We start from the raw sequence: 26781 nt of genomic DNA on the forward strand, positions 1-26781 counted from the left end.
GGCTGGACGACCTGTGAATGGACTGTAAGCCCTGAATTGTCCACTGTAAACAGATGGACTGCAGAGCACGTCAGTGACGGCTCACAAAGATGCTTATCAACAACAGAGACCCTGCACAGCCCAGTGGCGGCTGGCAACTGTGCAGTGACAGCGCCAGGTGGGCATCGAGAGGACCCTGCCGGCCTGTTAACTGAGGTTGGATGCAAAGCAAACATCTGCACACTCCACGCTTCCTGGCCGTGATGGAAGGAAGGAAAGGGTCTGAGCGGACAAAGAGAAGGAAGCCAGCGTGCGTCCGCCACAGGTCAGGAGCTGGGCGCTGAAGACCGCACTTTCGGAAAACATCCACCACGGGAAACAGGCATTTGAGAAAACACCTGCTGTCACTCGCAAGACATTTCAGTGTACGCAGGAGAGGACATAGGTCAGAGGCGGTGCTGGTGAGGGTGTGAGGTCGGCAGGACCCCCAGACGCTACCCTGTGGGGGTCGGGGAAAGCACCAACCTCCCGTGCCAGGAGCGTGCCCTGGAGCCTTTGCACCTGCGGGGTCCTGCCCCCAGGGGACGCTGGGTCATGTCTGGGGATGGCTGTGGCTGTCACACTGGGGGCTCCTGGCATCCAGTGGGTGGGGCCAGGGAGGCTGCTCCACACCCTCCAGTGCCTAGGACGCCCCCCCACCCCTGAGAATAACCAGCCCCAACGCCAGCAGCACCGAAGGGGAGAGACCCTGGTCCAGAGAGACTCCCCATGCGGGAGGAGGAGGAGACGTCACAAATGTCTCTAGAGGCGAACGACTGCAACTGCCTTCATGCCATCAAAGAGCCACCGACCTGTGCTCCTGTCACGTGATGGAGTGACCCCAGTAGTTCAATGGTGGGGTTCACGTCCACTTAATGAGAAAAAGCTGGAGGCTCTCACGTGGCCGCTGCAACCCGCCTCCTGGTGGTCACGCCCTGGTGCCATGCCCTCCCCTGAGTGTGGACGGCACCAATGAGTGAGGCAGTGGTCACATCAGGTCCTAATGCCCCTCTGGCCCACTCCTCTTGCCGGCTCTGATGAAGCATGTGGCCATGTTGGGGTGATCCACGTGGCAGGGGGCTGAGGGAGGTCTCTGGTTGACAGCCCGCGAGAACCTAAGGCCCTCTGTCCTGCAACTGCAGGGAGCTGAACTCTGCCAACAACCACGAGAGCTTCGAATAGGATGGGTCACCAGTTGGGTCTCTGGGTGAGACCCCAGCCTTACTGACACCATAACTGTAGCCCAAGCAGGGCAGGGCAGGGCCTGGACTCCTGGCCCATGGGAACTGTGGACTGCAAATGTGTGTTGTCTCAAGTTTTGTTTGTGGTGCTTTGTTATACAGCACTAGCTGACTAATACAGCTACTCCATTACTATATAACTAACAGCTTCTCTTAAAGACACATATATGCAATCTCCACTTTACTCATGGAAGCTGATGTTTACACAGCTTACATTTCTTGTTAGGTTTGTCTGACCCTACAGTCAGGCCTCTCCCCGTAAAATGTGAGCTCTTGGGCTTCCCTGGTGGCGCAGTGGTTAAGAATCCGCCTGCCGGGCTTCCCTGGTGATGCAGTGGTTAAGAATCTGCCTGCCAATACAGGGGACACAGGTTTGAGCCCTGGACCAGGAAGATCCCACATGCCGTAGAGCAACTGAGCCCGTGTGCCACAACTACTGAGCCTGCGTTCTAGAGCCCGTGAGCCACAACTACTGAGCCCACGAGCTGCAACTACTGAAGCCCACACGCCTAGAGCTGGTGCTCCGCAACAAGGAAGACACTGCAATGAGAAGCCCACGTACCGCAACGAAGAGAAGCCCCCACTCGCCGCAACTAGAGAAAGCCCGCGTGCAGCAACGAAGACCCAACGCAGCCGAAAATAAATAAATTAAATAAATTATGAAAAACCCCAAAACATCGTTTTTAAAAAAAAAAAATCTGGGCTCTTCCCCCCATGCAGAGGTATCCATTCTGGAGAAGGCTTAGTATGTTTCCAGTGGCTGAGAGTTACTTAATCTTTGGCTATTAATTTCTAGTTTTAGTGGTGTAGTGTAAGCCCTGACAGTTGATTTTTTGTTTTCTTTTTCATAATGCAGGCGCCTGACTTAGATTGCTGACACACCTACTTCAAAGGTAGCATCTCGGACTTCCCTGATGGCACAGTGGTTGGGAGTTCGCCTGCCAATGCAGGGGACGCGGGTTTGAGTCCTGGTCCGGGAGGATCCCACATGCCGCGGAGCAACTAAGCAACTAACAACGAAGAGTGGTCCCCGCTCGCCGCAACTGGAGAAAGCCCACGAGCAGCAACAACGAAGACTCAACGCAGCCATAAACAAATAAATAAACAAACCAAAACCAAAAAAAAAAAAAAAAAGATGGCATCTCGAATAAACACCTTGCCAGCCACGGGACGAAGTAAAGAGCCAGGCGACCACCCCTCACTGAGTCAGAGATCTTGGTTGGTTTCCATAACTGACCATTTGGGCTGCTTGTTTTTTCTCTTCCCATGCTTTAAATTCCTGCTCGTATGTTTTAAAGTCACCAATAAAGAGTGAGCCCATGAAACCTAGGCCCTCACCCTCAACCCCAATAAAACCACAAGCAGACCCCTAAGCTCTCTCTCTCTCTCTTTTTTTTTTTTTTGCGGTACGCGGGCCCCTCACTGTTGTGGCCCCTCCCGTTGCGGAGCGCAGGCTCCGGACGCGCAGGCCCAGCAGCCATGGTTCACGGGCCCAGCCGCTCCGCGGCATGTGGGATCCTCCCAGATCGGGGCACGAACCCGTGTCCCCTGCATCGGCAGGCGGACTCCCAACCACTGCACCATCAGGGAAACCCTGAGTGAGAAATTTTAAAAATAGCCAGCAAGTAAACTTTAATAAATAGCATGTATAGAAAATATTATTTTACTTTTAATTATATTGAACATATTAAATATTCAGTTAAATATATTAACTTGTAAATCAGTTATATGATATGTCATGTTAATAAATTTATATATCATTTTATAATCAATCTATCAATAAATTTATATATTGATATATCAGTATATTAATACATTTTCTTAGCTGGCAAGAGAAGTAACTTTAAATCATTTTGCCATGTTTTCCTTGAATTTCTTTTTTTTTAAATTGAACTATAGTTGATTTACACTGTTGTGTTCATTTCGGTTGTACTGCAAAGTGATTCAGTTACATATACATATATGTTCTTTTTGATTCTTTTCCCTTATAGGTTATTACAAAATATTGAGTATAGTTCCCTTTTTATTTTTTTCTTTTGGCTGTGCCGCATGACTTGTGGGATCTTAGTTCCCCGACCAGGGATTGAACCCCGAGCCCAGCAGTGAAAGCACCGAGTCCTAACCACTGGACCATCAGGGAATTCCCAAGTATAGTTCCCTGTACTATACAGTAGGTCCTAGTTGTTTACCTATTTTAAGTATAGTGGTGTGTATATGTTAATCCCATACTCCTAATTTATCCCTCCCCTCCTTTCCCCTTTGGTAACCATAACTTTGTTTTCTATGTCTGTGGGTCTATTTCTCTTTTGTAAATAAGTTCATTTGTATAATTTTTTTAAAGTTTTCCTTGAATTTCTATTTCATTTAATATATTTCAGTACATGTAGTTTTCTGACTAATATATTTTCCCTATAGAGCTATTAATCAGGAAACTTGATCAAAATAAGTATACTCTTTCTCGTACGCATTAATACTGCAATCCCTGCTCTCTCATGGTTCTCTTTGCTTGGATATAACTCGGCCTGATCTACCCTGAACCGTGCTGTGCCTTTTTTTTTTTTTTTTTTCTTTTTGCGGTACGCGGGCCTCTCACTGTTGTGGCCTCTCCCGTTGCGGAGCACAGGCTCCAGACGCACAGGCCCAGCGGCCATGGCTCACGGGCCCAGCTGCTCCACAGAATGTGGGATCTTCCCAGACCGGGGCACGAACCCGTGTCCCCTGCATCGGCAGGCGGACTCTCAACAAATGCGCCACCGGGGAAGCCCCGTGCTGTGCCTTTTATGTAACAGCTTTATTGGGATAGAAGTCACATGTCCTGAGATTCTCCCATGGTAAGTGCACAGCTCCTGGGTTAGCATATGCAGAGTTGTGCAACCATCACCACTGTATAGGTCTGTGTGAAAAGAAGAAAGTGTTAAGATTGTGGTACTCCTTTTTTAAAAAAAAATAAATTTACTTATTTATTAGTTTTTGGCTGCGTTGGGTCTTCGTTGCTGCACGTGGGCTTTCTCTAGTTGCGGTGAGCAGGGGCCGCCACTCTTCGTTGTGGTGTGCGGGCTTCTCATTGCGGTGGCTTCTCCTGTTGCAGAGCACAGGCTCTAGGTGCACAGGCTTCACTAGCTGTGGCACGCGGGCTCAGTAGTTCTGGCTCGCAGGCTCTAGAACACAGGCTCAGTAGTTGTCGCTCGCAGGCTTAGTTGCTCCGCCGCACGTGGGATCTAGTTCCCTGACCAGGAATCAAACCCGGGACCCCTGCATTGGGAGCACGGAGTCTCAACCACTGTGCCACCAGGGAAGTCCCTATTTGTTTATTTTTACTATTATTATTTTCTTTGGCCACACCACGCGGCTTGCAGGATCTTTGTTCCCCGACCAGAGATTGAACCCGCGCCCCCTACAGTGGAAGTGCGGAGTCTTAATCACTGGACCGCCGGGGAAGTCCCAAGAAAATATATTTTAGAAAATAAGAAACTCATATTGCCAGATATTAAAATTACTCTAACTTCATAAGGTACAGTAAAACTGGAGGTGGGATAGGCAAATTCCTGGAAAAGCCATAAATGGACCCCTGTGTAAATAAGTAACATTTCTGAGGCGGGAGAGTCATATGGTGTTGGAACAGGGGATTCACTTATTATTTAAAAAATAAAAAATTTGGGCTTCCCTGGTGGTCTAATGGTTAGGAATCCGTGCTTCCATTGCAGGAGGCGCGGGTTCAATCCCTGGTTGGGGAACTAGGATCCTGCGTGCTGCCGGGTGTGGCCAATAAATAAATAAAAATGCATCGAACATTGGAGCACCTAAATATTAAATAAATAAATAAAATTTAAAAAAATAAAAATTTCTCTAGAGCCTTTCCTTTCACCACACATGGAAATTAAACTCTTTAGTTTACCCGTATTTAATATTAAAAAAAAAAGAAACATGGAGAACGAGAAGAAAACAGAGGTGAATATTCACATAAAGGCCTTCCCCAGCTCAAGTTTATAAGCTCATCACCAGGGGTAGAAACCACCAGGGAAAAGGTTGACCAAAAATATGAAAGTTCAAGAATAAAGGAAAAGTGGATATATGTGTATGTATAACTGATTCACTTTGCTGTACTGCAGAAAATAGCACAACATTGTAAATCGACTATACTCCAATCAAAATTAAAAAAAAAGAAGAAGAAGGGAAAAGTATGTCAAAAGGATCATAAATAATGTTAAGGACAAACAAGAAACCAGGAGAAATTTGTGTAACATATATGACAAATTATATATAGGAAAGCTTTTATAAACAAGTAAAAAACATTAATAAGCCCATATGTAAAATGTTTTCAGAAACCAATAAAAGACCACTTCCCAATGGAAAAATGGACAAGGGATATGAATTGGCAATATCTCTGGTCAACAATGAATTACTACTAGGGAGTTTGGGATTGACATGTACACACTGCTATATTTAAAATGGATAACCTATCAGGACATAGTGTGTAGCACAGGGAACTCTGCTCAATATTATGTAACAACCTAAATGGGAAAAGAATTTGAAAAAGAATAGATACATGTATATAGATAATTGAATCACTTTGCTGTACACTTGAAACTAACACAACATTGTTAATCAACCATGCTCCAATATAAAATAAAAAAATTAAACAAACAAAATAATGAATTACTACAACGAGGATATTCCACCTCGAATCGATAAGTGACTCAAGGCCTAAGTCCCAGTGTTGGGAGGAGGATGCAGGAAATGGGAACCACCAGACACCTCGATGGGGGTGTAAATTGGTTTCCCCTATCTGCAGGGTATTGCACAACACATACAAAAATACCCTACAACGTAATTCCCTCTGACACCAACAGCAATATTGGCTATGTCAATAGTTAAGGATGTTTAAGGACTTCCCTGGTGGTCCAGGGGTTAAGGCTCTGTGCTACCATTGCAAGGGGCATGGGTTCGATCCCTGGTCAGGGAACTAAGATACCGCATGCTGCTCGGGGTGGCCAAAAAATTGAAAAAAAAATTAAGGATGTTTATAAAGATTCAGCTAGAGGAATATTTATCATAGCTATAAAATAATGGCAACAACCCAGAGGGGCTTCATTTGGTTCTCAACAGAAGGACAAGTCTATCTGGGCTTTTTCAAATCCTCCATCTGTCCTCCATGACCCCACATGGCCTCTCCGTTTGGTGGTCCAGGTGAAGACCAATTATCAAATTCCAGATTTCACCATCGAGTTTTATGAACTGGAAAGGATTCAAATCATCTCTACCTGACCTTCGTTCTGACTCAGGAACTGCTTCTAGAAGCAGTGCCAACAGATGTGGCAGAAATGGGTGGCCGTGGACCGACAAGGGCTTAGTGAGATGGAGGAGCTGAGACACTTTCCTTTTATTTTTTATTTTAATTTTAAAAATATATTTATTTATTTGGCTGCGCTGGATCTTATTTGGGGCATGTGGGATCTAGTTCCCTGACCAGGGATCGAACCCGGGCCCCTTGCTTTGGGAGCGTGGAGTTTTAGCCACTGGACAACCAGGGAAGTCCCCATTTTCCTTTTAGTTGATCTTGAATTAGAAGTGAAACAGCCACCTGTGGCTAGTGGCTGCCATACTGGACAGCATGGGACGCTAGGACAATGCCTGCCCCAGTTTGGAAGTTTTCAGTAGCACGGGGCTCCTGATTTTCCAAGATGGCCCTACTAAGCAGTTCTCCTCTTCCTGGAAGAACATCCCTTCCGGGTACACCAGAGGTTGCCTTCTTTGTCACCTCCATTGGGATGATACGAATCCACAGCCACGTCTAAGTGGCAGCCTCTCCCATGCTGACCGGGAAGGAACCGGGCCAGCCGGTCTTGTACAAGCAACACAGCTGGTTTCTTCTACCACTGCCCCGGCTGACCAGACTTCCAGACACCAGTTCCTGCCCCCCACTACCTCTCCTGGTTGGACAAGTTTTGGGGTGAACTGTCCTGTTAAGACGAGTGATTCTCAGGCCCGTGGAGGGAGGAGTTGCTCAGAAGCTGGCCTGGCTAATTCTCACATTCCAGGCAGCCCAAGTCAGCGGGTCCCAGGCATTCTGTGTGCGAAAATTTTCCTTCTAAAGGGTGTGTGAGTTTCCCGTGGCAGCTCTAACAAGTCACCACAAACTCAGTGGCTTAAATAATATGAATTTATTCCCTTAAAGTACTGGAGGTAACACGTCCAAAACGGGTCTCACAGGGCTAAATCCAGGCGTGGGCAGGGCTGGTCCTTCCGGAGGCTCCAGGGCAGCATCGGTTCCCGCCTTTTCCAGCTTCCAGAGGCGCCACATCCCTGGCTCGCGGCCCCACCTGCATCCTCAGAGCCCGCAGTGCAGCATCTCCCGTCTCTCTCTGCCTCTGACCCTCCCGCCTCCCTCTTATAAGGACCCTGAGATGATGCTGGGCCCCCAGGGAATCCAGGGTCACCCCCAACTCAGGGGCTTCAACTTAATCCCACCTGCAAAGTCCCCTCTGCCCCGTGAGGTGACACATCCACAGGTCCTGGGACCGGGATGTGGATGGCTTCGGGGTCTGTTGTTCCGAATCACAGCTCCCCAAACTTTAAAATGGTCCTGGAGACCTCTGTGGTGCATTTGCAAAATCAAGGGGTAAGGAAACAGCAGCTTCTTTAGAAGGTATTTACAAGTGATGGGGAGTCCCCGCAAGTCACTCTGTCTGTCCGATGGAGATGGCACGCCCTCTAGGGGTAGGAAGGTCTGGAGCACAGGCCCCAACCCGCCTGGCAAAAGACCATCCTGTCAGCCCCACGACCCCTGAGAGTAAGTAACCCGTTCCCATTCCTCACATATAAGAGATTTTGGGGGTAAACTCAGGTGTCAAGGTCACAGGATAGTTAGGACGGGGCTGAGACAGAAAACACCCCTCTGTTCCCACGTGGTTCAAAGTTTTCTGGAACCTTCTTTACACAGCAAAGAGGCAACAGTTAAAATCTCGTTTGCTGAGTGCTGAAAGCAGAAACGGGAGAGGGAGTGGGCGCCGTCTCAACCTGCTTTCCAGACTCTGGTCCTCATCAGCCCCGCCCTGTACCCTGTGAAATTCTAATCCCACTGATATTCTGTGCATCTGTTTAGCTCCTTGGGACACTCTGCGGGGGGGTGGGCACAAACTGTTGTGACATCTAAGATTTCTTTGCCACTTGGGGATGTGTCCCAAGGCCAGGCCCTCCCACCAGGAAGACAGAAATGACAACCAGCAGGTGCAGGTAAGGAGACACGTGATTTATTCTGATGGTCCTGTGGGAACACCCATGGGCACGGGAGGGTGGGCAGGGGAGCCCTCCCCTCCAGCCCCGCCACCTTTCCAACCTGGCTGGTGACCTGAGTGGCACAGTGGTTACGGCGTTTGGTCGTGGTTCTGCATTTAAGAGGAGCTACACGCGACCGGGCGGTTTCCTGCAGTCTTTCCAGGACTCCGGGAGCGGGACCCCAGCAACTTCTGGAAGGACCGAGGCCCAGGTCGTGTTAATTGCACTTGTTGGGTGTTGGTGTCGGGTGGTGGCCCTGTCTCCGAGCGAGCGTCCCAGAAACCCAGAGGTACTCAGAGCTGGTGTGGTCCAGGTGGGCAGGACCGCCACGGCGAAAGGCCACGGAGGATGCTGTGCGCGGATGGGGCGCGAGCGGGCGGGGCCCCCAAGCTTCTGCGGGGAGACGGTGCTGGGATTTGGTCCCGGAGCCACGGAGGGCCACGCTGACAAAGGGTTTCGATATGAAGCTGGCAGGCGTGTGAAGCAAGGCTAAGTCTGGCTAAACATTCGGCAAAACTCAAAGGTCCCAAACCAGGGAGAGGCGTGCCCTGGCAGAATCGTACTGCTATTCACGACGGAAAGGGGACATTTTTCAAGAGGGGAGGGGGATCACTCCTTGTAGGTAAAAAACTTTTTTATTCCGGTAACATCTCATAGTGGTCGTAAATGCAACTAGACGAATTCAATCTTTTATGCGACATGAAGGGGCCCCAGGACACCTGGGATGTGGGCGTGGGCTCGGGAAGCTGGCACAGGAGCCTAAGGGTCCCGGAGGAACAGTGGGACGGAAGTGGCTTGGGGGGAGGACGCCGGGAGGACGCAAGCCGAGCGCTCGTACCACTCGGAACCAGGCCTGGGCCGCAGAGGGGGGCACTGCGGGGTCTCAGCCTCGCTCATGGGGGCCTGACCACCCACGGCCGAGCAGGCGGGCTGGTGCAGGAGACGGACCCGAGTGGGGCCAGCCTCCGGGCAGGTGCAAGCGGTCTGCAAATGAAGTGGGTTTTCCCGGTTGCTCACAACACGTGGAATCACAGAGTTCAAGTTCTATCTTATCTCCCCCATGCTGGCCGAGGAGACTGGGGCTCAGGGAGGCTCAGACCCATGGGTGCTGCCGCCTTGGGATCGGAGAGAGGACGCAGCCCAGACAGCACAGAATTTGCTGGGCTAGAAAATACCGGTCCCTGTTCTGGAGACGTGGCCCTCAAGTAGGACTGTTCCCCAGGCGCGGACTCGGTGACTACGGGGCCAAGGGGCTCTCAGTGGCACATCCGTGCGGTCATTTCTTTCTGTTAAGAACAAGCAGGACATCAGCAAATCACACAGGAAATCGGGGGACGCAGTCTCATGGGAGCCCTCAGGCCTCACTTAAAGCAAATCTTACGAAATACAGAGCAGACGGCAGCGCGCCTCAGGCTGGGGCGCAGACTCTTTCTGTGAAGGGTCCCACAGTCCCTGTGTCCAGAAAGAGCTAACTCTAAGCATCAGTGTGGGACAAATGACCATGCGATTAGGGCGCTGAGTTAACCAAACAGAAGTGAGCTGATCACAAAACTGCATACAATGACTTTCAGTATTTGGTGAGATTCACATAAAAGGAACTGTGGGAAAGAGGCATTCACCTCCACAAGGGTGCACAACCCCACCTCTAGTTCCAGAACGTTCCACTACCCCAGAGGAAAACCCCAACCCCACTAGGCATGCGCACTGTAACTTTAACTCCGGAAAAATGTTTACTGATAGGCAGAGCCTGCAAGGGAATATACAAAAATGAGAAAGTTCTGTGAAGCTGTTTTCAGAGAGTTTTAAAAGTTGTAAAAGAATAGAGGCTGGGGCTTCCCTGGTGGCGCAGTGGTTAAGAACCCACCTGACAATGCAGGGGACACGGGTTTGAGCCCTGGGCTGGGAAGATCCCACATGCCGCGGAGTAACTAAGCCCGTGCGCCACAACTACTGAGCCCACATGTTGTAACTACTGAAGCCCGCGCGCCCAGAGCCCATGCTCCGCAACAAGAGAAGCCACCACAATGAGAAGCCTGTGCACCGCAACGAAGAGTAGCCCCCGCTCGCTGCAACTAGAGAAAGCCCACACGCGGCAACGAAGACCCAACACAGCCAAAAATAAACAAGTAAATAAAATAAATTTTTTAAAAAAAGAAATAAATAAAGTGGGTTAGTGGTTGCAGGGGCTGGGGAGGAGGATGGGGGTGACTGCTGATGGGGGCGGGGCTTCCTTTGGGGTGATGGAAGGAAGGTTCTGGAACTGGATAGAGGTGATGGTTGCCCAACCCTGTGAATGTGCTGAACACCACTGAATTGTTGGCTTCACGATAGCTAATTTTACGTTATGCAAATTTTACCTCAATTAAAACCAAAAAAATCCTTGTTCTCCGCCGGCAGGGGACGGGGGTGGGTGGAGGAGGTGTAGGTGGGGACAGTCACCAGAGGCCCATCTGTTTCTCCCACAGGGAAGCGGGGGCAGCTGCAGGCAGTGACCCGCCCGCCCGCGCCCCGATGGGCATGCAGCCCCAGGACAGAGGGCACTCGCCTCCCCACGATGCCCCGACCCGCTCACCAGCGGCTCCAGCTCCTTGGTGTCGATGAGGCCAAACTCCGTGACGAAGTAGTAGAAGTGCTTATAGCAGGTGTTGACGTGCGCCTCCGAGCCCAGCTGCGCGATGCGGTCGAAGTGGTGGATGTAGACGTGCACGAACACGCGGAAGAGCCGCGACAGGATCTTCTTCACCACCTGCAGGAAGTTCTTGGGGAACGGCGTGCCTGCAGAGGCGGCAGGGGCAGCTCAGCTAGGATGCGCCCCCAGCTGCAGGTGCGAAACCCTCTCTGCGGGACCCCGGGCCTGGGAAGCCCACTTCTTGGCTCCCTAACAGTGCCTGGGGGCGGGGTGGGGTGGGGCGGGGTGCCGGCAGATAGAGTGCCAGGACTGCAGCCCCCGCGGCCCAGCACCTGCTGGACGTGTCCCGCCCCGCCCCACCCCGGTCTGGCCAGATGTGGACACGCCATCCCACTTCCGGTGGCTCACAGGTTTCTGTGTGTGTCTGTCTCCAGTTACGTTTATTTTTTGGAATAGAACTGGAGAACCCATAAAAACCTATGTTTTGGCCTTTGACATTTTTCACTTAATACACTTCTCTCTCTCCAGTGTATGTTTCATGACATCACTTAAATTTGAATGTACATATCCTAACTTAATTGCATGCATACACTATATTGCATTTTCTTGTCCAATTACTGAATTTAATACGTTTTATTTCTATTTTTTAAGTGTATTTATTATTTATTTATTTTGGCCACTCTGGGTCTTTGCTGTGGCACGCTGGCTGTAGAGCGCCTGGGCTCAGTAGTCGCAGCGCGTGGGCTTAGCTGCGCCACGTGGGATCTTAGTTCCCTGGCCAGGGATCGAACCCGGGCCCCCTGCACTGGGAGCGTGGTGTCTCAGCCACTCTGCCACCAGGAGGCCCCTCTGTTTTCTAAATTGCGGTGACACACACGTACTGTGGGACTGGCGGACTCAGCCCTCCTCCGGTGTTAGTCTGTGCCCCCCACGTGCTCGCCCGCTCCCACCTCGTGTCCTCTTCGTCACACAGGGCAGATGCCACGCACTCGCTCCACCTGACTGGCACTACCAGGGGGCTCCCCAGGACCAGGGTGGACCGGCCCCATTTCTTCAAGAGAGGGGCTCCAGAGCTGGCAGCCCAGGGGGAGGAGCACAAAGGTGCCACGAAGCGCGAGGAAAGCCATGGTGCACAAGGCACACGCTTCCGGAAGATGGAGCGGTCAGCTGTTGGACGGTGCTGTGCTTCACAGCCCTGTGGTCGGCGAGCAAAGGCCCCAAAGACGTGCAGGCAAGTGCCGGAGATCCGTGCGCAGGGCGGCGTCACGGGATGGCGTCTGCAGTGAGATGGGGAACAGCCCGGCCCAAGTGGGAGGTGGAAGACGAGTCCACGCGGCGGCTCACACCAGGGAAAGGTCCCAGGACTGTGGAGGCACGAGGCAAACGGGAAAGACGCTCCCACGAACGTGCGCCTTTCCAGCTCCCGTCCTGCTCCCTCCTGCGTGTCCTGGTGGGTGTGACAGCTGATGGGACTGGTATTCCATCGGCCGGAAGCGCCTGTGAACGTCTGTTACAGGTGGACAGGGCCCAGCGGCTCCAGGGATCTACCTCTGCGGAAGGTTCGTTCAGCATCAATGAGGCCTCTGGGTTTTCTCCCTCCATCCAACCGGAGAAAAAAGGCTAAAACAAAAGGCATGCTCCACTCTCGAGAGACGACCACGTTCATGGGGCATCTCAGGAGCACACGCCGTCTTGAAGGCCTGTGAAAGCCACTTGGTGGGACAGTGGTCTCCAGGGCATGGGGATCCCCATAAGGGAAGTCCCCCTAACAGTGTCAGGAAGTCAGAGGGAGCGCAGAGCCCATGGCAGGCAGAGGAAGGTGAGCACAGGGTGTGGCTGGCACCAGCCACACGGGGTCCTGGGCCCAACGAGGCTAAGGCCCTGCCCTGCCCCCTCTCCTGGGAGAGGGATGCCAGGAGTCACCAAGGTCACCCTGGGCCATCCTGGGTGGAGGGGGAGCGGCAGCCCCGTAGGAGAAAGGCCTAGAAACAGAAGATGCTGGGACTGCATTGCCCACACCTGCCACGATGCCCTCACACGGGGGTCACAAATCCGGCCCACCACCCACTCCTGTAAATAAAGTTTTATTGGAACGCAGGCCCACTCCTTATGCACCCTTGTCTGTTTATATACCGTCCATGACAGCTTTCAGACTACACAGCAGATCCGCGTAGCTGAGACAGACCATCTAGAGGCAAAAACCGGAAAGATTTACTGTCTGACCCTTTACGGGAAAAGTCTGTGAAAGAACGTTTCTTTTACGGGAAAGAACCTGGGTCTAAGCTCAAGAGTGTGGGCAGGTGGCTTTGGGGCCTAAGTGGATGCTCAGGTGTGACTGGAACCAGCACGGAAGGTAGGATGAACTTTGGACCCGCCCTTTCTTTGCCCGCCCACAAATTTCACCCTGAGGAGCGAGGCAGGCTCTGCGCAGCACCACAGACCAGCAAAAAGAAGCATTCCAGTCTGTGTGCCTGGCTGGGGGTCGAACCTAGGTGAGGGGCGAAGCTGGCCCCAGGGTCCGTGGACAGGGCTGGAAGGTGTGGCCTGGGCCAGGTGGCCCGAGGAAGGCGCCAGCAGCCACAGAACCCACTGTGGCCGTGCGGCAGAGGTCTCTGACCCCTGCTGGGCAGCTGAGTGATGTCTGACAAGGTCATTTCTCTCACCCTTCTCGTGCTTTCCTCTTTGGTAGGATTACTAGAATTTGCTTCCGTGGGCGAGGCACTGACTAGAGGCCCTCAGGGTCTGAGTTCTAGGATGTGGACCGCTCAGGATCTGAGGAGGCTTCAGGGGGTCCTAGCAAGGCAGGGACTCAGGATGACACAGAGCATGTGTAGACGTGGACCCGGCAACCTGATGGGGGGCTGCCCAGGAATCTCTATTCTGGGCAAGTGATGATTCCGGGATGGCCTTTTCCCAGATGAGTCCCTGAAAACCCCACCAGGGTCAGCCTGGTTCAGTGTACCGACGGCGGGCGAGAAACTTAACGAGGCACAGAGCACGCCAGCGGCCAAGAGCTGGGCCTGAGGCCTGCGCACTGGCCAGTGGTTTGCCAGGAAGCCGTGTCGCACTGGTGAATGTGAGAACGACATCTACCATCGCCCGGGGCTGACAGGACAAGTCGCCCAGGGCTGCTCAGTGGCTCAGAACAACTCATACGGGTTCTCCCACAGCTCCTGAGGCGAGAGTCCACATGGTGCCCTAGGCCGAGGTGCAGGTGTGGGCGGGGATGGGTCCTCCGGGGGCTCCAGGGAGAACCCGTTCCTGCCTTATCTGGGCTCACAATCCCTTCCTCCTCCTGTTGCTTCACTGCCTTCTGCTCTCCTGGGTGTCTAGTCTCCCTCCATCTCCCTCTTGTTAGGACCCTTGTGATGACATTTAGGGCTCACCCAGATAATCCAGAATAATCTCTCCATCTCAAGATCCTTAACTTGAAGCAAAATGTAGCCCCTCCACACACGGGAGCATCACTCAGCCGTGCAAAGGCGGGAAGCCCCAACACTCGCTACCACGTGGACGGACCCTGAGAACACGATGCTCTGTGAGAGAAGCCAGACACAGAACACAAAGTGGGGTGATCCCACTGATGGGAAACGTCCAAAACAGGCAAATCCAGAGACAGAGTGGATTCCTGGTTGTCAGGGGCTGGGGAGGGGGTGGGGAGTGACTGCTGACGGGGACGGGCTTCTTTTAGAGTGATGGGTTTATTTATTTTTTTTTATTACTGTTATTTTTAAAATTTTTGGCCACACTATGCAACATGTGGGAGCTTACTTCCCCGACCAGGGATCGAACCCGCACCCCCTGCATTACAAGGTGGAGTCTTAACCACTGGACCACCAGGGAAGTCCCAGGGTGATGGGTTTAGATAGAGCTGATAGCTTCACGAAGCTGTAACTGTCCTAAAATGACACCAAACTGTGCACTTTAAGTGGGTGGGTTTTACAGGGTGTGGATTCCATCCTGATAAAACTGTTATGAAAAGAACATGAGGACTGCCCTGGTGGCGCAGCGGTTAAGAATCCGCCTGCCAATGCAGGGGACACGGGTTCGAGCCCTGGTCCAGGAAGATCCCACATGCTGCGGAGCAGCTAAGCCCGTGCGCCACAACTACTGAGCCTGCACTCTAGAGCCCGCAAGCCACAACTACTAAGCCCACATGCCTAGAGCCCGTGCTCCAGAAGAGAAGCCACCGCAATGAGAAACCCGCGCACCACAACGAAGAGTAGCCCCAGCTCGCCACAACTAGAGGGAGCCTGCGTGCAGCAACGAAGACCCAATGCAACCAAAAATAAATAAAGAAAAATAAAATTAAAAAAAAAAAAAAAAGAACATGAAAGTGCAGAGACTCACCGACGTTGGTGGGGAAGACGTCCTCATTGTTGATCTGCACCTCGATCCAGTCCATGAGCAGGTCCATGTACCGGGGGGCCGACAGTGCCGTGGGCCGCCGGAACCTGTGCTCGTCCTGCCAGCGGTACTCATACTTGGGGCCGCCTGACATGACGGGGCAGGAGCGCTCGGTGCAGCCGTCACTGATGGTGCCGTAGATGAGGTTGACGCGGTTGAAGAAGTCGACCACGTGCACGGCCACCCAGTCGTTGAGCTCCTCGCCGGCGGGCAGCTGCACGGCCAGCTTCAGGTCTAGCCCCGCATTCAGCGATGCCTGCGCCTTCTTGTGCAGCTCGAAACGCTGGGTGCCCGGCTCGAACTTGCGCTTGGGCCGGAAGGTCTTGTCCTTGTTGAAGACCTGCTTCAGGAAGGGGTTGGACATCTCCGCTGCGCGCTCAGGACGCCCCCCGCGAGGCCTCCACGGGGAGGGCCGGGCGGGACGCTCACGATGCGAAGGTCACCGGGCCCCCGGGTCTCCCCCAGACCTGGAACACACAAAGAGGAAGCACTGTCACCCTTCTCAGAACCCTGTTCTGTAAGCACCAGCGGGCAGACTGGGGACACTCCCGGGACTTCTGGTTTTGAGTTTCACCAAAAGGGCGCACAGCACTGTCCCAGGCACATCCCCCTGCCTCAGAGCAGAAGACACTGAGTCGGGCCCTGCATCATCCTCTCCACGCCTGGACGCTTTCAGTAAAGCGGAGAGAGCTGCTAGCTCCCACACGCTGGCTGAGGGCGGCCCCCACAGGCGAGGTGGTCTCTTCATCTCCACGAAGAGACATCCACAGCCCTGGGACTGGCGAATGGACCTTATCTGGAAGAAGAGACTTTGCAGTCTTCGCAGATGTGACTGGGTTAAGGATCTTGGGATGCCCTCTTCCCGGATTATCCCCGTGGGCCCTAAGTCCAATGATGAGTGTCCCTATAAGAGAAGACAGACACCCAGGGAAAGACCATGGGATAACGGATGCAGAGATGGGGTGATGTGTCTACAGGCTAGGGGACACCAAGGACTGCCAGCACCATTAGAGTCGGGAGAGAGGCCTGGGACATATGCCCCCTCAGAGCCCCAGGGCGAACCGGCCCTGCCCACACAGATCTGGGGCTTCTGGCCTCCGGGACTGGGAGGGGGTACAATCCTGCTGCCTCTCTGATCTTCCCTGTGTCTCGTGTCCCAATCTCGTCACTGGATTAGGGGCCGCCGTGACCCATCGTGACCTCATCTCTCCATTGTGACATCTGCACAGACTCCATTTCCAAGGGGTGGATATGAATTTGGGGGGACACTATCCACCCCAGTGCACTAAGTAAGATGCCTCTATGAGCTGTCTGGACTCGTGACTGACGCCGCCCGTTTTGGGGGATGAGGCCCCGATATAGGGGCTGCAGCTGCCATGGCCCTGCCGTGATGCCCGGTCCCCCTCCGGCTCCTCCCGAGTCTTTGCTCTGCACCGTCTCCTCTGTTACAAACCCCACCTCGGAGGGCAGGAAAGGATGAAATCGAGCACAAGGAGCTCAGGTCGGGCTCACGCTCGGGACTGGTCACGGCGCCATCCCCGTCCCCATTGCTGCTACGATGACAGCGCTGGCCCGCCGCCCCTGGCTCTCCATCTCCGGCCCAGGAGATGCGCTTTCCCGGGAGTGTGGACCTGGCCGGCACGGGGGTGTCCTGGGCGCTCACCCAGGAGCAGCCACAGAAGGGGAAGTCGGCCTAGAGGGGAAGCGGAAGCAGAGCCTCTGCACCGCCCAGGCCGGGCTGCACCGCACGCACCCGTGCACCCCCGTATGACGAATGACCACTTATCTGGAACGTTTTAATAAATCCCTCGGCAGTTGGTTTCTGGGCCCTGGGACCAGCAGCCTTGTCAGGTGGCCCGCCCTCCAGACTAGCACACTGTGTGGCAAACTGCCAGAAACTGAGGGGCTTTCAACAGCCCTCCTTCATTATCAGAAAGTTCTGGACGTCCCACATCTGAGCCGGGCCTCATGTGTCCTTGAGTAGGGACCTGTCACCCCCTAGGCCCAGGGCGGCCCTGCAGAGAGGACGTCAACGCCACCAGGACGGCCTCAGTGACAGAGAAGCCGTTCCAGGTGGGCAGGCCCGAGGCCGGCAGGTCTGGTCACCCCGACCTTGGAGGACCTGTGTCCGCGGGTCCAGGCGGAGCAACCGGGACGGGGAGGATCTCAGCAGACAGTAAGAGCTGAGGCACGACCCACCACGTCCTGTAGGCCAGCGTCTCCTGCAGGCTCAGCCCTTCCACAGCTCGGAGGTCTGGAAACCCCCGCAGGCCCAGGGCTCCTGGCCTGGCCTTCAGCAGCTGCCTCGAGAATGTGAGCCTCTGGGTTAATTCCGGAGGCTGGAGAGATGATGTCTAGGGCTCAAACCAGCCTTCTAGCCAGGGCGGTCCTGCCCCCAGGGCAGCAGAGCCAGGAGGATGGAGACTTTAAGTTATGAGAATTTACAAAGAAAAACATTGCTCTGGCCTAAAGGGAGATGGTGCTCGAGCTGAGCCTGGAGAGCAGATCCTTCTGGAGCCCAGGCGTGGGGAGGGTGGGGCCCGATGGAAGGGGGCGGAGGAGACCCCAGCGTCTCTCCCCTCAGGGCGGGAGTGACCCTGACCCTACCTCCTCCTGTGTCCTCAGTGTGTCCACAGGGCCTGCTCACAGAGGGCTCAAAAAGAATCCAATGTGAAAGCATGGAGGAGGCCTCCCTGCCCTGGTTAGGGGAGAGGGCGTGGTCAACAGGATAAGGGCCCCAGAGACACCCCCGTCCTGGTCCTGGGCCCCGAGGACATGTCACCTCAAACGGCAGAGGGAACTTTGCAGACAGAATTAAGTTGAGGCCCCTGAGACAGGGATGACCCTGGATTCCCTGGGGGGTCCAGTGTCATCACAGGGTCCTTATAAGAGGGAGGCAGGGGGTGGGGGGGGGCATGTCAGAGGCAGAGAGACACGGGAGATGCTGTGCTGCTGGCTGTGAGGATGCAGGAGGGGCCGCAAGCCAGGGGTGCGGCGCCTCTAGAAGCTGGAAAAGGCGGGAACCGATGCTGCCCTGGAGCCTCCCTGGAGCCTCCGGAAGGACCAGCCCTGCCCACACCTGGATTTAGCCCCGTGAGGCCCGAGTCAGACTCCTGACCTCCAGAACCGTGAGATAATAAACCTGTGTGGTTTTGGGCTACAAAGTCTGTGGTGACTTATTACAGCAGTCTTAGGAAACTCAGACAGAGGCTACGCAGATAATCCTAATGAGCGCTGGGCAAAATAACTTGTAGTTGATGTAACTGGATCTGGTTACATGTGGGCCTGGGATCTTCTGTTCTCCCCGCTGGCAGGCAAAGCCCGCTCACGCTTCTGGGCCCCGCTGGACACTACGGGTGTGGGAAGGTCAACTCAAGGCAGCATGAACTGTGCAAAACACAGGAGCTGAGCATCCGGGGATGGAGCCAGATGGACGGGAGGAGCTCCAGTGAAGAGCGGAGGGACCCACCTCCCCCCATGAGGATGGCCGTAATCAAAAAGGACAATCAATAGGGCTGTTGAGGATGTGGACCAGTCGGAACCCTCCTGCACTGCTGGTGGGAATGTAAAATGGGGCCACCGCTGTTGAAAACAGCCTGGCAGTTACCAAAACACGGTTAAACCTCACCCAGCGATTCTCTCCTAGGTGCCCAGCCAAGAGAAGTGACAACACATGTACACACAAAAACCTGTGCATGTGCCCAGCAGCATGATTCACAACAGCCAAAAGGCAGACACCCAAATGCCCAGCAACGGGTGCACTGATCCACACACGGGAACATCACTCAGCCCTGAAAAGGGGTGAAGCTCTGACACTTGCTACCATGTGGATGGACCCTGAGGATACGATGCTCAGTGAGAGAAGCCAGACACAGAAGGACCCACTGTGTGTGACTCCATTGACGGGAAACGTCCAGAACGGGCCAATCCACAGACACAGAGAGTGGGTTCCTGGTTGTCAGGGGCTGGGGAGGGGATGGGGAGTGACTGCTGTTGACGATGGGGCTTCTTCTGAGGTGATGGAATGTTCTGGAACTAGACACAGATGGTGGCTGCAAACGTTGTGAATGTACTGAAAACGCTGGAATGTACACGGGAAACAGGCGGAAAGTCCGGCATGTGAATGGCAGTCAGTGAAGCTGCCATTTTGAAAGCAGGGCGCGGGGGACAAGCAGAGCAAGTGCGGGCTGAGCCGCTACCCCAGGCACCATAAAGAACTGAAGCAGTTTCCCTCTCAGCTCAAATCGAGGTCAGCACTACCTGTAAAATCTGTTTACCGTGAAAGGTAACAACACAAGCACGGAAAACTGCATGGGATAAAAGGTGCAGTCACTGATGCGCCACAGAGTGACACTCGCTGTGTAAGGGCCCCCCTGGCAACGCAGCTGGAGGCCACCTGTGCTCTGGAGCAAGAAGGCCCCGTGCCTCGTCCACAGACCAGAAGTGCCTTCGCTTCCTTCCCCAAAGCCATCATCACTTCCTGCCACCTTGGTTAACACCCAGTGAGGCATTCACAGTAACCCTCAGAACAAAACAGAACCCCCACTTTACATGGGAAGACTGAGGCCCAGACCTAGCACTGCTGACATTAGGGCCGTCCCAGGTGCTGTGGGGGGTGGAGCAGCATCCCTGCCCCCATCCCCTCGATGCCAGGAGCTCCCCCCAGTCCCGAAGACCACAGATGTCCCCAGACATGGCCCAGTGTCCCCTGGGGGCAGGACCACCCTAGGTGAGAACCGCCGGGTTAGAAGGTGGTGACTCAGTACCACTAGTTAATGATTAGTAAATCAGTGCTAAGCCACGCAGCTGGCAGCAGGAGGAGTCGACTCCACACCCTGAACCGTGGCTCCTTCTGCCTGCCACCGCCTCCACAGCCCCACCCCTCTGCTATTCGAGCTTCTGTCCGTCTCATCCCAAACCCAGGGCCAAGTGCCCTCTGGGCCGGGGCTGCTCCCGCACCAGGTGCCTCCACAATGCCTGCAGGCCGGCTGGGCACTTCCGGCTCCGACTCTCCCTGGTTTTGGGGGTGCAGGCAGGGATGCTGCAGGAAGGTGGTGCCTCCGAGAAGGGAATGCAGCTGAGTACAGGGTGCAGCCACAAACGCCCCACCTGCCCGCTTCTCTCCCGACATGGAGGACCTCAGACCCCGCAGGAGGCACTGATTAAAAGAGGCCACCTGCCCCGACCCTCTGTTGCAGAGACTGGCCGTGTCCCCTGCGCCGGGCAGCCAGGACCCCTCTACGCGAGGGCATGGGCGCTGGATGTGTCGCGTAGGGACCCTGCGGCCCCACCTGTGACTGCAAACTTCCCAGGGCACCGTGAACCTGCCCAGGTGATTAATCTGCAAACCAGCCACTCTCAGGCCACTCGGCTGCAGGTCAAGGGACGGTGACCCTGTGTGGACCCACTAGCGACTCAAGCCGTCCTGCCCCGTTCCCACCACCTGCCAGCGGCACAGACTGATTTCAGCCTCCAAACACCCTTCAGCCCAGGCTGAGCACAGCCCCACTTTGGTCACGAGGAGATGAGGCGGGGTGCTCCCCGCTGTCCAGCCGGCGGGTGGCGGGGCTGGGAGAGCTGGGCCAGACCAGCCACCGAGCCCTGGCAGCAGCTTCCGTGCACCCACCCGCCCAGGTTCCTTATCCACCCTGCAGCCAGCCTTCTAACCCTCACAGAAACCACAGCGTCAAGAAGAACGCAGCCCGCTAGTGTCCCGCTGCTGCCTTCTATTGATCCTGGGGCCTCTCTGCGGACAGGTTTGGGAGTCTAACTCCCCACGATGTTACCTGGCGACGCGTGACATGGCAGACAGGTGTGGCTATGGGGTGGAGAGGAGGGTCTCAGGGAGGGGGCTGGGGCAACCCTGCGGCTCTATCCACAGCCCATCATGCCGTGGGCTGACCCATGCCAGGACAGTTCTGGAAGACAGGGCGGGGCAGCGGAAGGGGATTGTAAGGTTCCTGCCTGCCCTTCTGTCTCCTCAGAAAGTGGGAGGGTTTTTTTTCTAACTGGAAGCAACGATTTTCTGAACAACTCCCTGGATGGACAAAGGTCCCATCAAAAGCAAAGAGCTTTCTATCAGAAACACATGCTCCCGTGGCCACGGGGTGGCCGGCTACCGGAAAGTGCCTTTTCCTTGAGAAGCGCTGCCGCAGGCCAGGGCGCCCGGGAGTTGCTGCCCACCACCGCCCCGCCGTTCCAGGTACCATCTCTGGGGCTGCTTTGTCTTGGTCCTTCTCAGAACACCTCCAAGGACGGCAGGGCCGGGGGGAGCCAGGACAGGCTTCTCGGAATTCAGCGCTAAGGGCTCCCCTGGTTCTTCCTGCAGATGAGATGCGTGTGGCACTCAAACTCTGTGACAAAAGTAAAGGTGACAAAGCTCCCCTCCCCGGCACACACGCACCCCCGTTTTCTTCTAAGAACAAAATGAAACAGTTCTTGTAAGCAACTGCCGCACCTTGGCCCGGCAGCCACTTCCTTCCGGTGCTTCCACATCCTGGCCGGCCACCGCCACCATGGGGACAGGCCCCAAGCTCGGAAGTCCCGCATGTTTTCGGTTGACATGTAAGCCCTGGCCCCTGGCCTGGAAGGCTAAGTGTCTGGCTGGAAGATGCTCACGGCCCAGGATCTGTCCTGTTAAAGATGGCTGCGCTCCAGAGCTGTCTTCCATCAACTAAATGTTTATATTTAAATACTGCGACTGCAGCCTGGGTGGGGAGGCTGCCCGCCATCCTGCAGGACACACATGAAAGCCAGGTGCTTTAGGCATGTTCTGTATATTCCAGCCCTCCTGATAATCTTTTTTTTTTTTTTTTTTACACAAAAGCCAATTGAGGGCTTCCCTGGTGGCGCAGTGGTTGAGAGTCCGCCTGCCGATGCAGGGGACACGGGTTCGTGCCCCGGTCCGGGAAGATCCCACATGCCGTGGAGTGGCTGGGCCCGTGAGCCACGGCCGCTGAGCCTGCGCGTCCGGAGCCTGTGCTCCGCAGTGGGAGAGGCCACAACGGTGAGAGGCCCGCGTACCGCAAAAAAAAAAAAAAAAAAAAAATGCCAATTGAGATATAATTCACACAGCTATAAACTCCACCCTTTAAAAGTATACAATTCAACGGCTTTTAGAAACATCATGAAGTATGCAACCATCACCACTATCTAATTCCAGAACATTCTCATCACCCCACAACGAAACCCCGTGCCCATCAGCAGTCGCTTCCTATCCCCCTTTATGGGCTAAATCACATTCCCCGGCCCCAGAAGACATACTGAAGTCTTAACCCCCCAAACCTGTGAAGGGACCCTGTTTGGAAGTGGGGTCATTGCATACATAATTAACTTAAGATGAGGTCACACTGGAGGACGGTGGGCCCTAGGCCAATGACTGTTGTCCTTATAAAAAGAGGGAGATCTGGACACAGACACCGGGAGACAGCCATGTGATGGAAGCAGAGATCGGGTGATGCGTCTACAAGCCCTACAAGCCAAGGAATGACCAGGATGGCCGGCCACACCAGAAGCCGGGAGAGAGGCACGAAGGTCCCTCCCTGGGGCCTCTGAGAGCCCTGAGCCCACAGCAGATAAGAGCTGGTCTGGGATCTAAACCCGGCTGTCCCCACGTCCACGGCCTTCACTCCACCCAGACGGAGAGGGGCTGCCGGGTGCACACAGCCCAGCGCCACGATTCTCCTCCGAACCTCCTTCCTCAGTCTCAGTTCCCCATGGGGGCAAACGCGATTTTCTGTTCAACAGAACGGTGTCACGGGGGGGTGGGGGTGGGGACAGAAAGGAGAAACGCGGGGGGAGGTCGTGGGTGGTGTGTCTGTGTAGGAGCCACACCTCTTCCTTCTGAGGACCCGGTCTGAGGCTGCAAGAGCCGTCACCGCGTGTTTAACTGACCTGAGTCCTGAGTGTCAGAAAGGGTAACGGACAAGAAACCGCGGCCCGATCTCCCGTCCACCGCGAGCTCCCCTTCGCTGGCTGCCCAAACTTCCTCTCAACATCAGGGTCCTCGGGATCTGGACTTGCCTGTGCGCTGACCCAGTCTGTGGGGAGGGTGTCCACCAAGGACCGCACTCTCTCCAGGCGCCAGCAAGAGCTCCTGCCACGCTCCGCTGCAGCCGTGGGTCTCGAATGAGGCGACCCGGCCCCCAGGGGCCACGGGGGACATCTGTGGTTGTCACAACTGGGGATGCTCCTGGCACCGAGTGGATGGAGGTCAGGGAGGCTGCTCCACACCCCACGGCGCCTGGCACGGTCCCCCCAGAGACTGACCCGGCCCCGGATGTCTTATTTGGGACTCAGGAGCTGCAGGAATGACCATCTCCTTCCCAGAACTCGGTTTCTGAAGTCGGATTCGCCTCTTTTGCTGCAGCAATCTGAACCTCGCAATTCCAGGAAGTCAAGAGCGGGGCTCACCAGCTGGGGCATGTCCAAAAGTTCCCAGAGTAAAAACCCGAGTTCCAAGCCGGCTGCCTGGGGAATTTCTGTTCAACCTCCATTTCGAGAAGCCCTGGAGATGTGAGAGCAGCTCCCGGAATGATGGTTAATGGCTGACTTTTCCATGAACTCTGGCTGGCTTGGGAGTGTCATCACACATGAAACAGACTAGCTTAACCTTCTTAGGAATACGGATCATCTAGAGTCCTGGAACTGAAAACAGCACTTCCAAGAACCCCCTCAGGGACTAAAATAACCACTTATGCTTTTGCTGAGAGACAGAGGTGATCTTAGAACTCAGCTTGTCACAGCTATTTGGGGCACCTGGTGTGCGAACGCCACGGTCCAGATTTTCAAGATGATAGAGTTACTCTTCTCCTTTAGGGAGGTCCAAATAAAAAGCAAATTATCAAGCCACGAAGAGAAACGAGGAACTGTAAACACCCACCAGCAAGTGAACAAAGCCCGTCTGAGAAGACGACACTGCGATTCCAACTCTGTGACTCTGTGGAAAGGGCAGAGCAGAAAAGGACCAGTGGTTGTGGAAGGCAGTGGGGGTGGGGGCTAAGGGACAAATGAATGGGGGGCACACGGGGTTTTTAGGGAAGCAAAACTACTCCATGTGATAAGATGATGGGTACATGTCAGTACACATTGTCCAAACCCAGAGAGCATACAACGCCAAGAGTGAACTCAGGGGGCTTCCCTGGTGGTGCAGTGGTTAAGAATCCACCTGCCAATGAGGGGCACACAGGTTCGAGCCCTGGTCCGGGAAGATCCCACATGCCGCGGAGCAACCAAGCCTGTGTGCCACAACTACCGAGCCTGCACTCTAGAGCTTGTGAGCCACAACTACTGAGCCCGTGCACCACAACTACCGAAGCCTGCGCGCCTAGAGCCCGTGCTCCACAACGAGAAGCCACCGCAATGAGAAGCCCGCGCACCACAACAAAGAGTAGCCCCCGCTCGCCACAACTAGACAAAGCCCGTGTGTGGCAACGAAGACCCAACACAGACAAAAATTAAAAAAAAAAAAAAAAGAATAAATGCCATGGAACACATTGAAATATAATGTACACCACGTATGTAATTTTTAACCTCTGGTAGCCACACTGAAAAATAAAAAATGAAAAAAGTGACTTAAACATTGATAATATATACTATTTAACCCAAGAGCACCAAAACATCACTTCAACACCTAACAAACATAGAAAATATTAAGGAAATAATTTGCACACACTCCCCGCCCCACCCCCGCCTTAACACACAGAGTCTCCGGAAACTGGTGCATATCTTACACGAATGGCGCATCCCACTTTGGACCAGCCTCGTTTCAGGTGCTCACTAGCCTGGCTGCTGCACTGGACAGCCCAGCTCCGGGGCGGTTTAAAAGGGGATAACTCACCTGTCAGAGGACAGGAGCAATGGGATGGGTGCTGTCTGAGGTGGGCACTGGATTCGGACCCCAGGGAGGGGAGAGGCTCTGGATCAGAGAAGGTTGAGGTTTGAGGTGAACAAACAAAGGGCGCCTCCGGAAGGGAGGGGAGAAACAGGGCGCCCCAGGGTGCAGGCAGGGGCGGGGCAGCCAGGACTTCCACTTGCTCCACTCCATAATCAGTACAACAGACACTGACAGGCTACCATGAACTTGGGGTGGGGGGAGGTGGGTGGACGGGTGCTCAGGGCTTTGGGAGGCTGCAGCGTCCTGTCCTGACACTGGCCAGGGCCAGGATTCTTGGCATCACTCCACGCTGAGTCTGTAAAATGGGCTAATAAAAGCCCCTGAACTTTATGTTGCGGGGAGGGAAGAACAAAGAAGCCGCCGGCGGGGGCCACGTGTAACAGAAGCAAGTCCAAAATCACGAAAGTGCGGACAGGCAGTGGGGGTGAAATATGAAAAGTGCTCGCGCATCACATACCAAAATTTATCCAAGTGTGTGCTGTGAATGTGTGCAGTTCACTGCATGTCAGTTGAGCCTCTATAAAAGGTAAAAAAAAAAAAAGAAAAATGCAAGGAGCAGAAGGCACATATGAATAAAGACTGGAAGACTCTTACCCCAAAATAAGCAGTGAGTGGCTCTCTGGGGGGGAGCATCACTCGCAATTTATTTTCTGCTTTGTGACTCTCCGTCACAAAGAGAATCACCCCGATCACACACCCCCTTCCCTCCTCAGTGACATTTTGTAAAATACATGGGCCTTTAAAGCAAACGCAAGCCCTACAGCCAGTGCACAGACGGAGCGGTGGAGTCAGCCAGTGGGCAGTGCTGACACGCAAACACCTCCCACTGCTCAGGGGTTCTGGGGACCAAGAAGCCTGCTTTCAGAGGGCGGGGTCCCAGTGTGCTGGGAGCCGTAAAATCCTGTGGACTTTCCATCCACACCAGGAGGTGGGGTCCTGGTTACTGACACGGCCAGGGGGTGACCCCAAAGTGACACATGTAACCCCTAATTCCACCAAGGGCCGCCACCGTTCACCCCTCTGAGGGGCCCGGTCTCCCCGCCGCCCGCGGTCTCCTCTCCTGAGGGGCTCGGTCTCCCTAACGCCCGCGGTCGCCTCTCTGAGTACCCACCTGCCGCCTGCCGCCAGAAGAGTCGGGCCAAGCTCGCCGCTGAACCGCGTCCCCGGGCCGTTAGCCAGCGTAGCCTCGCCGCCAGGCCGGAGAAGCTCCGCGCACGACCACCCCGCCCCCCGGCCGGATATACTTCCGCTCCGGGCCGAGGCCTCCCAGGCTTCCGGGGAGGCCTGCGGGCGGAGCTTGCTCGTAGAGCGGGGCG

General features: G+C 54.5%; 1 protein-coding gene across 3 annotated transcripts; it reads right to left on the reverse strand.

The window, feature by feature from the left end:
* Positions 1 to 8487: 8487 nt before the first annotated feature.
* MOB3A (MOB kinase activator 3A) lies at positions 8488 to 26760 on the reverse strand. 3 transcript variants are annotated; one of them, XM_067734370.1, is made up of 5 exons: positions 26577 to 26760; positions 25923 to 25982; positions 15514 to 16037; positions 11107 to 11309; positions 8488 to 9820 (listed from the first exon to the last, which is right to left on the reverse strand). In XM_067734370.1, the coding sequence occupies exons 3-5, from the start codon at positions 15932 to 15934 to the stop codon at positions 9791 to 9793; spliced, it is 654 nt and encodes a 217-aa protein (XP_067590471.1). In that variant the 5' UTR covers positions 15935 to 16037; positions 25923 to 25982; positions 26577 to 26760; the 3' UTR covers positions 8488 to 9790. The 3 variants fall into 3 exon arrangements, with proteins under 3 accessions (XP_067590471.1, XP_067590470.1, XP_067590472.1); XM_067734369.1 differs by lacking the exon at positions 25923 to 25982; XM_067734371.1 differs by lacking the exons at positions 25923 to 25982; positions 26577 to 26760 and adding an exon at positions 21777 to 21892.
* Between the last annotated feature and the right edge of the window lie 21 nt (positions 26761 to 26781).

The sequence above is a fragment of the Pseudorca crassidens genome, chromosome 3 (genome assembly GCF_039906515.1).
Source record: "Pseudorca crassidens isolate mPseCra1 chromosome 3, mPseCra1.hap1, whole genome shotgun sequence".
Lineage (NCBI taxonomy): Eukaryota > Metazoa > Chordata > Mammalia > Artiodactyla > Delphinidae > Pseudorca > Pseudorca crassidens.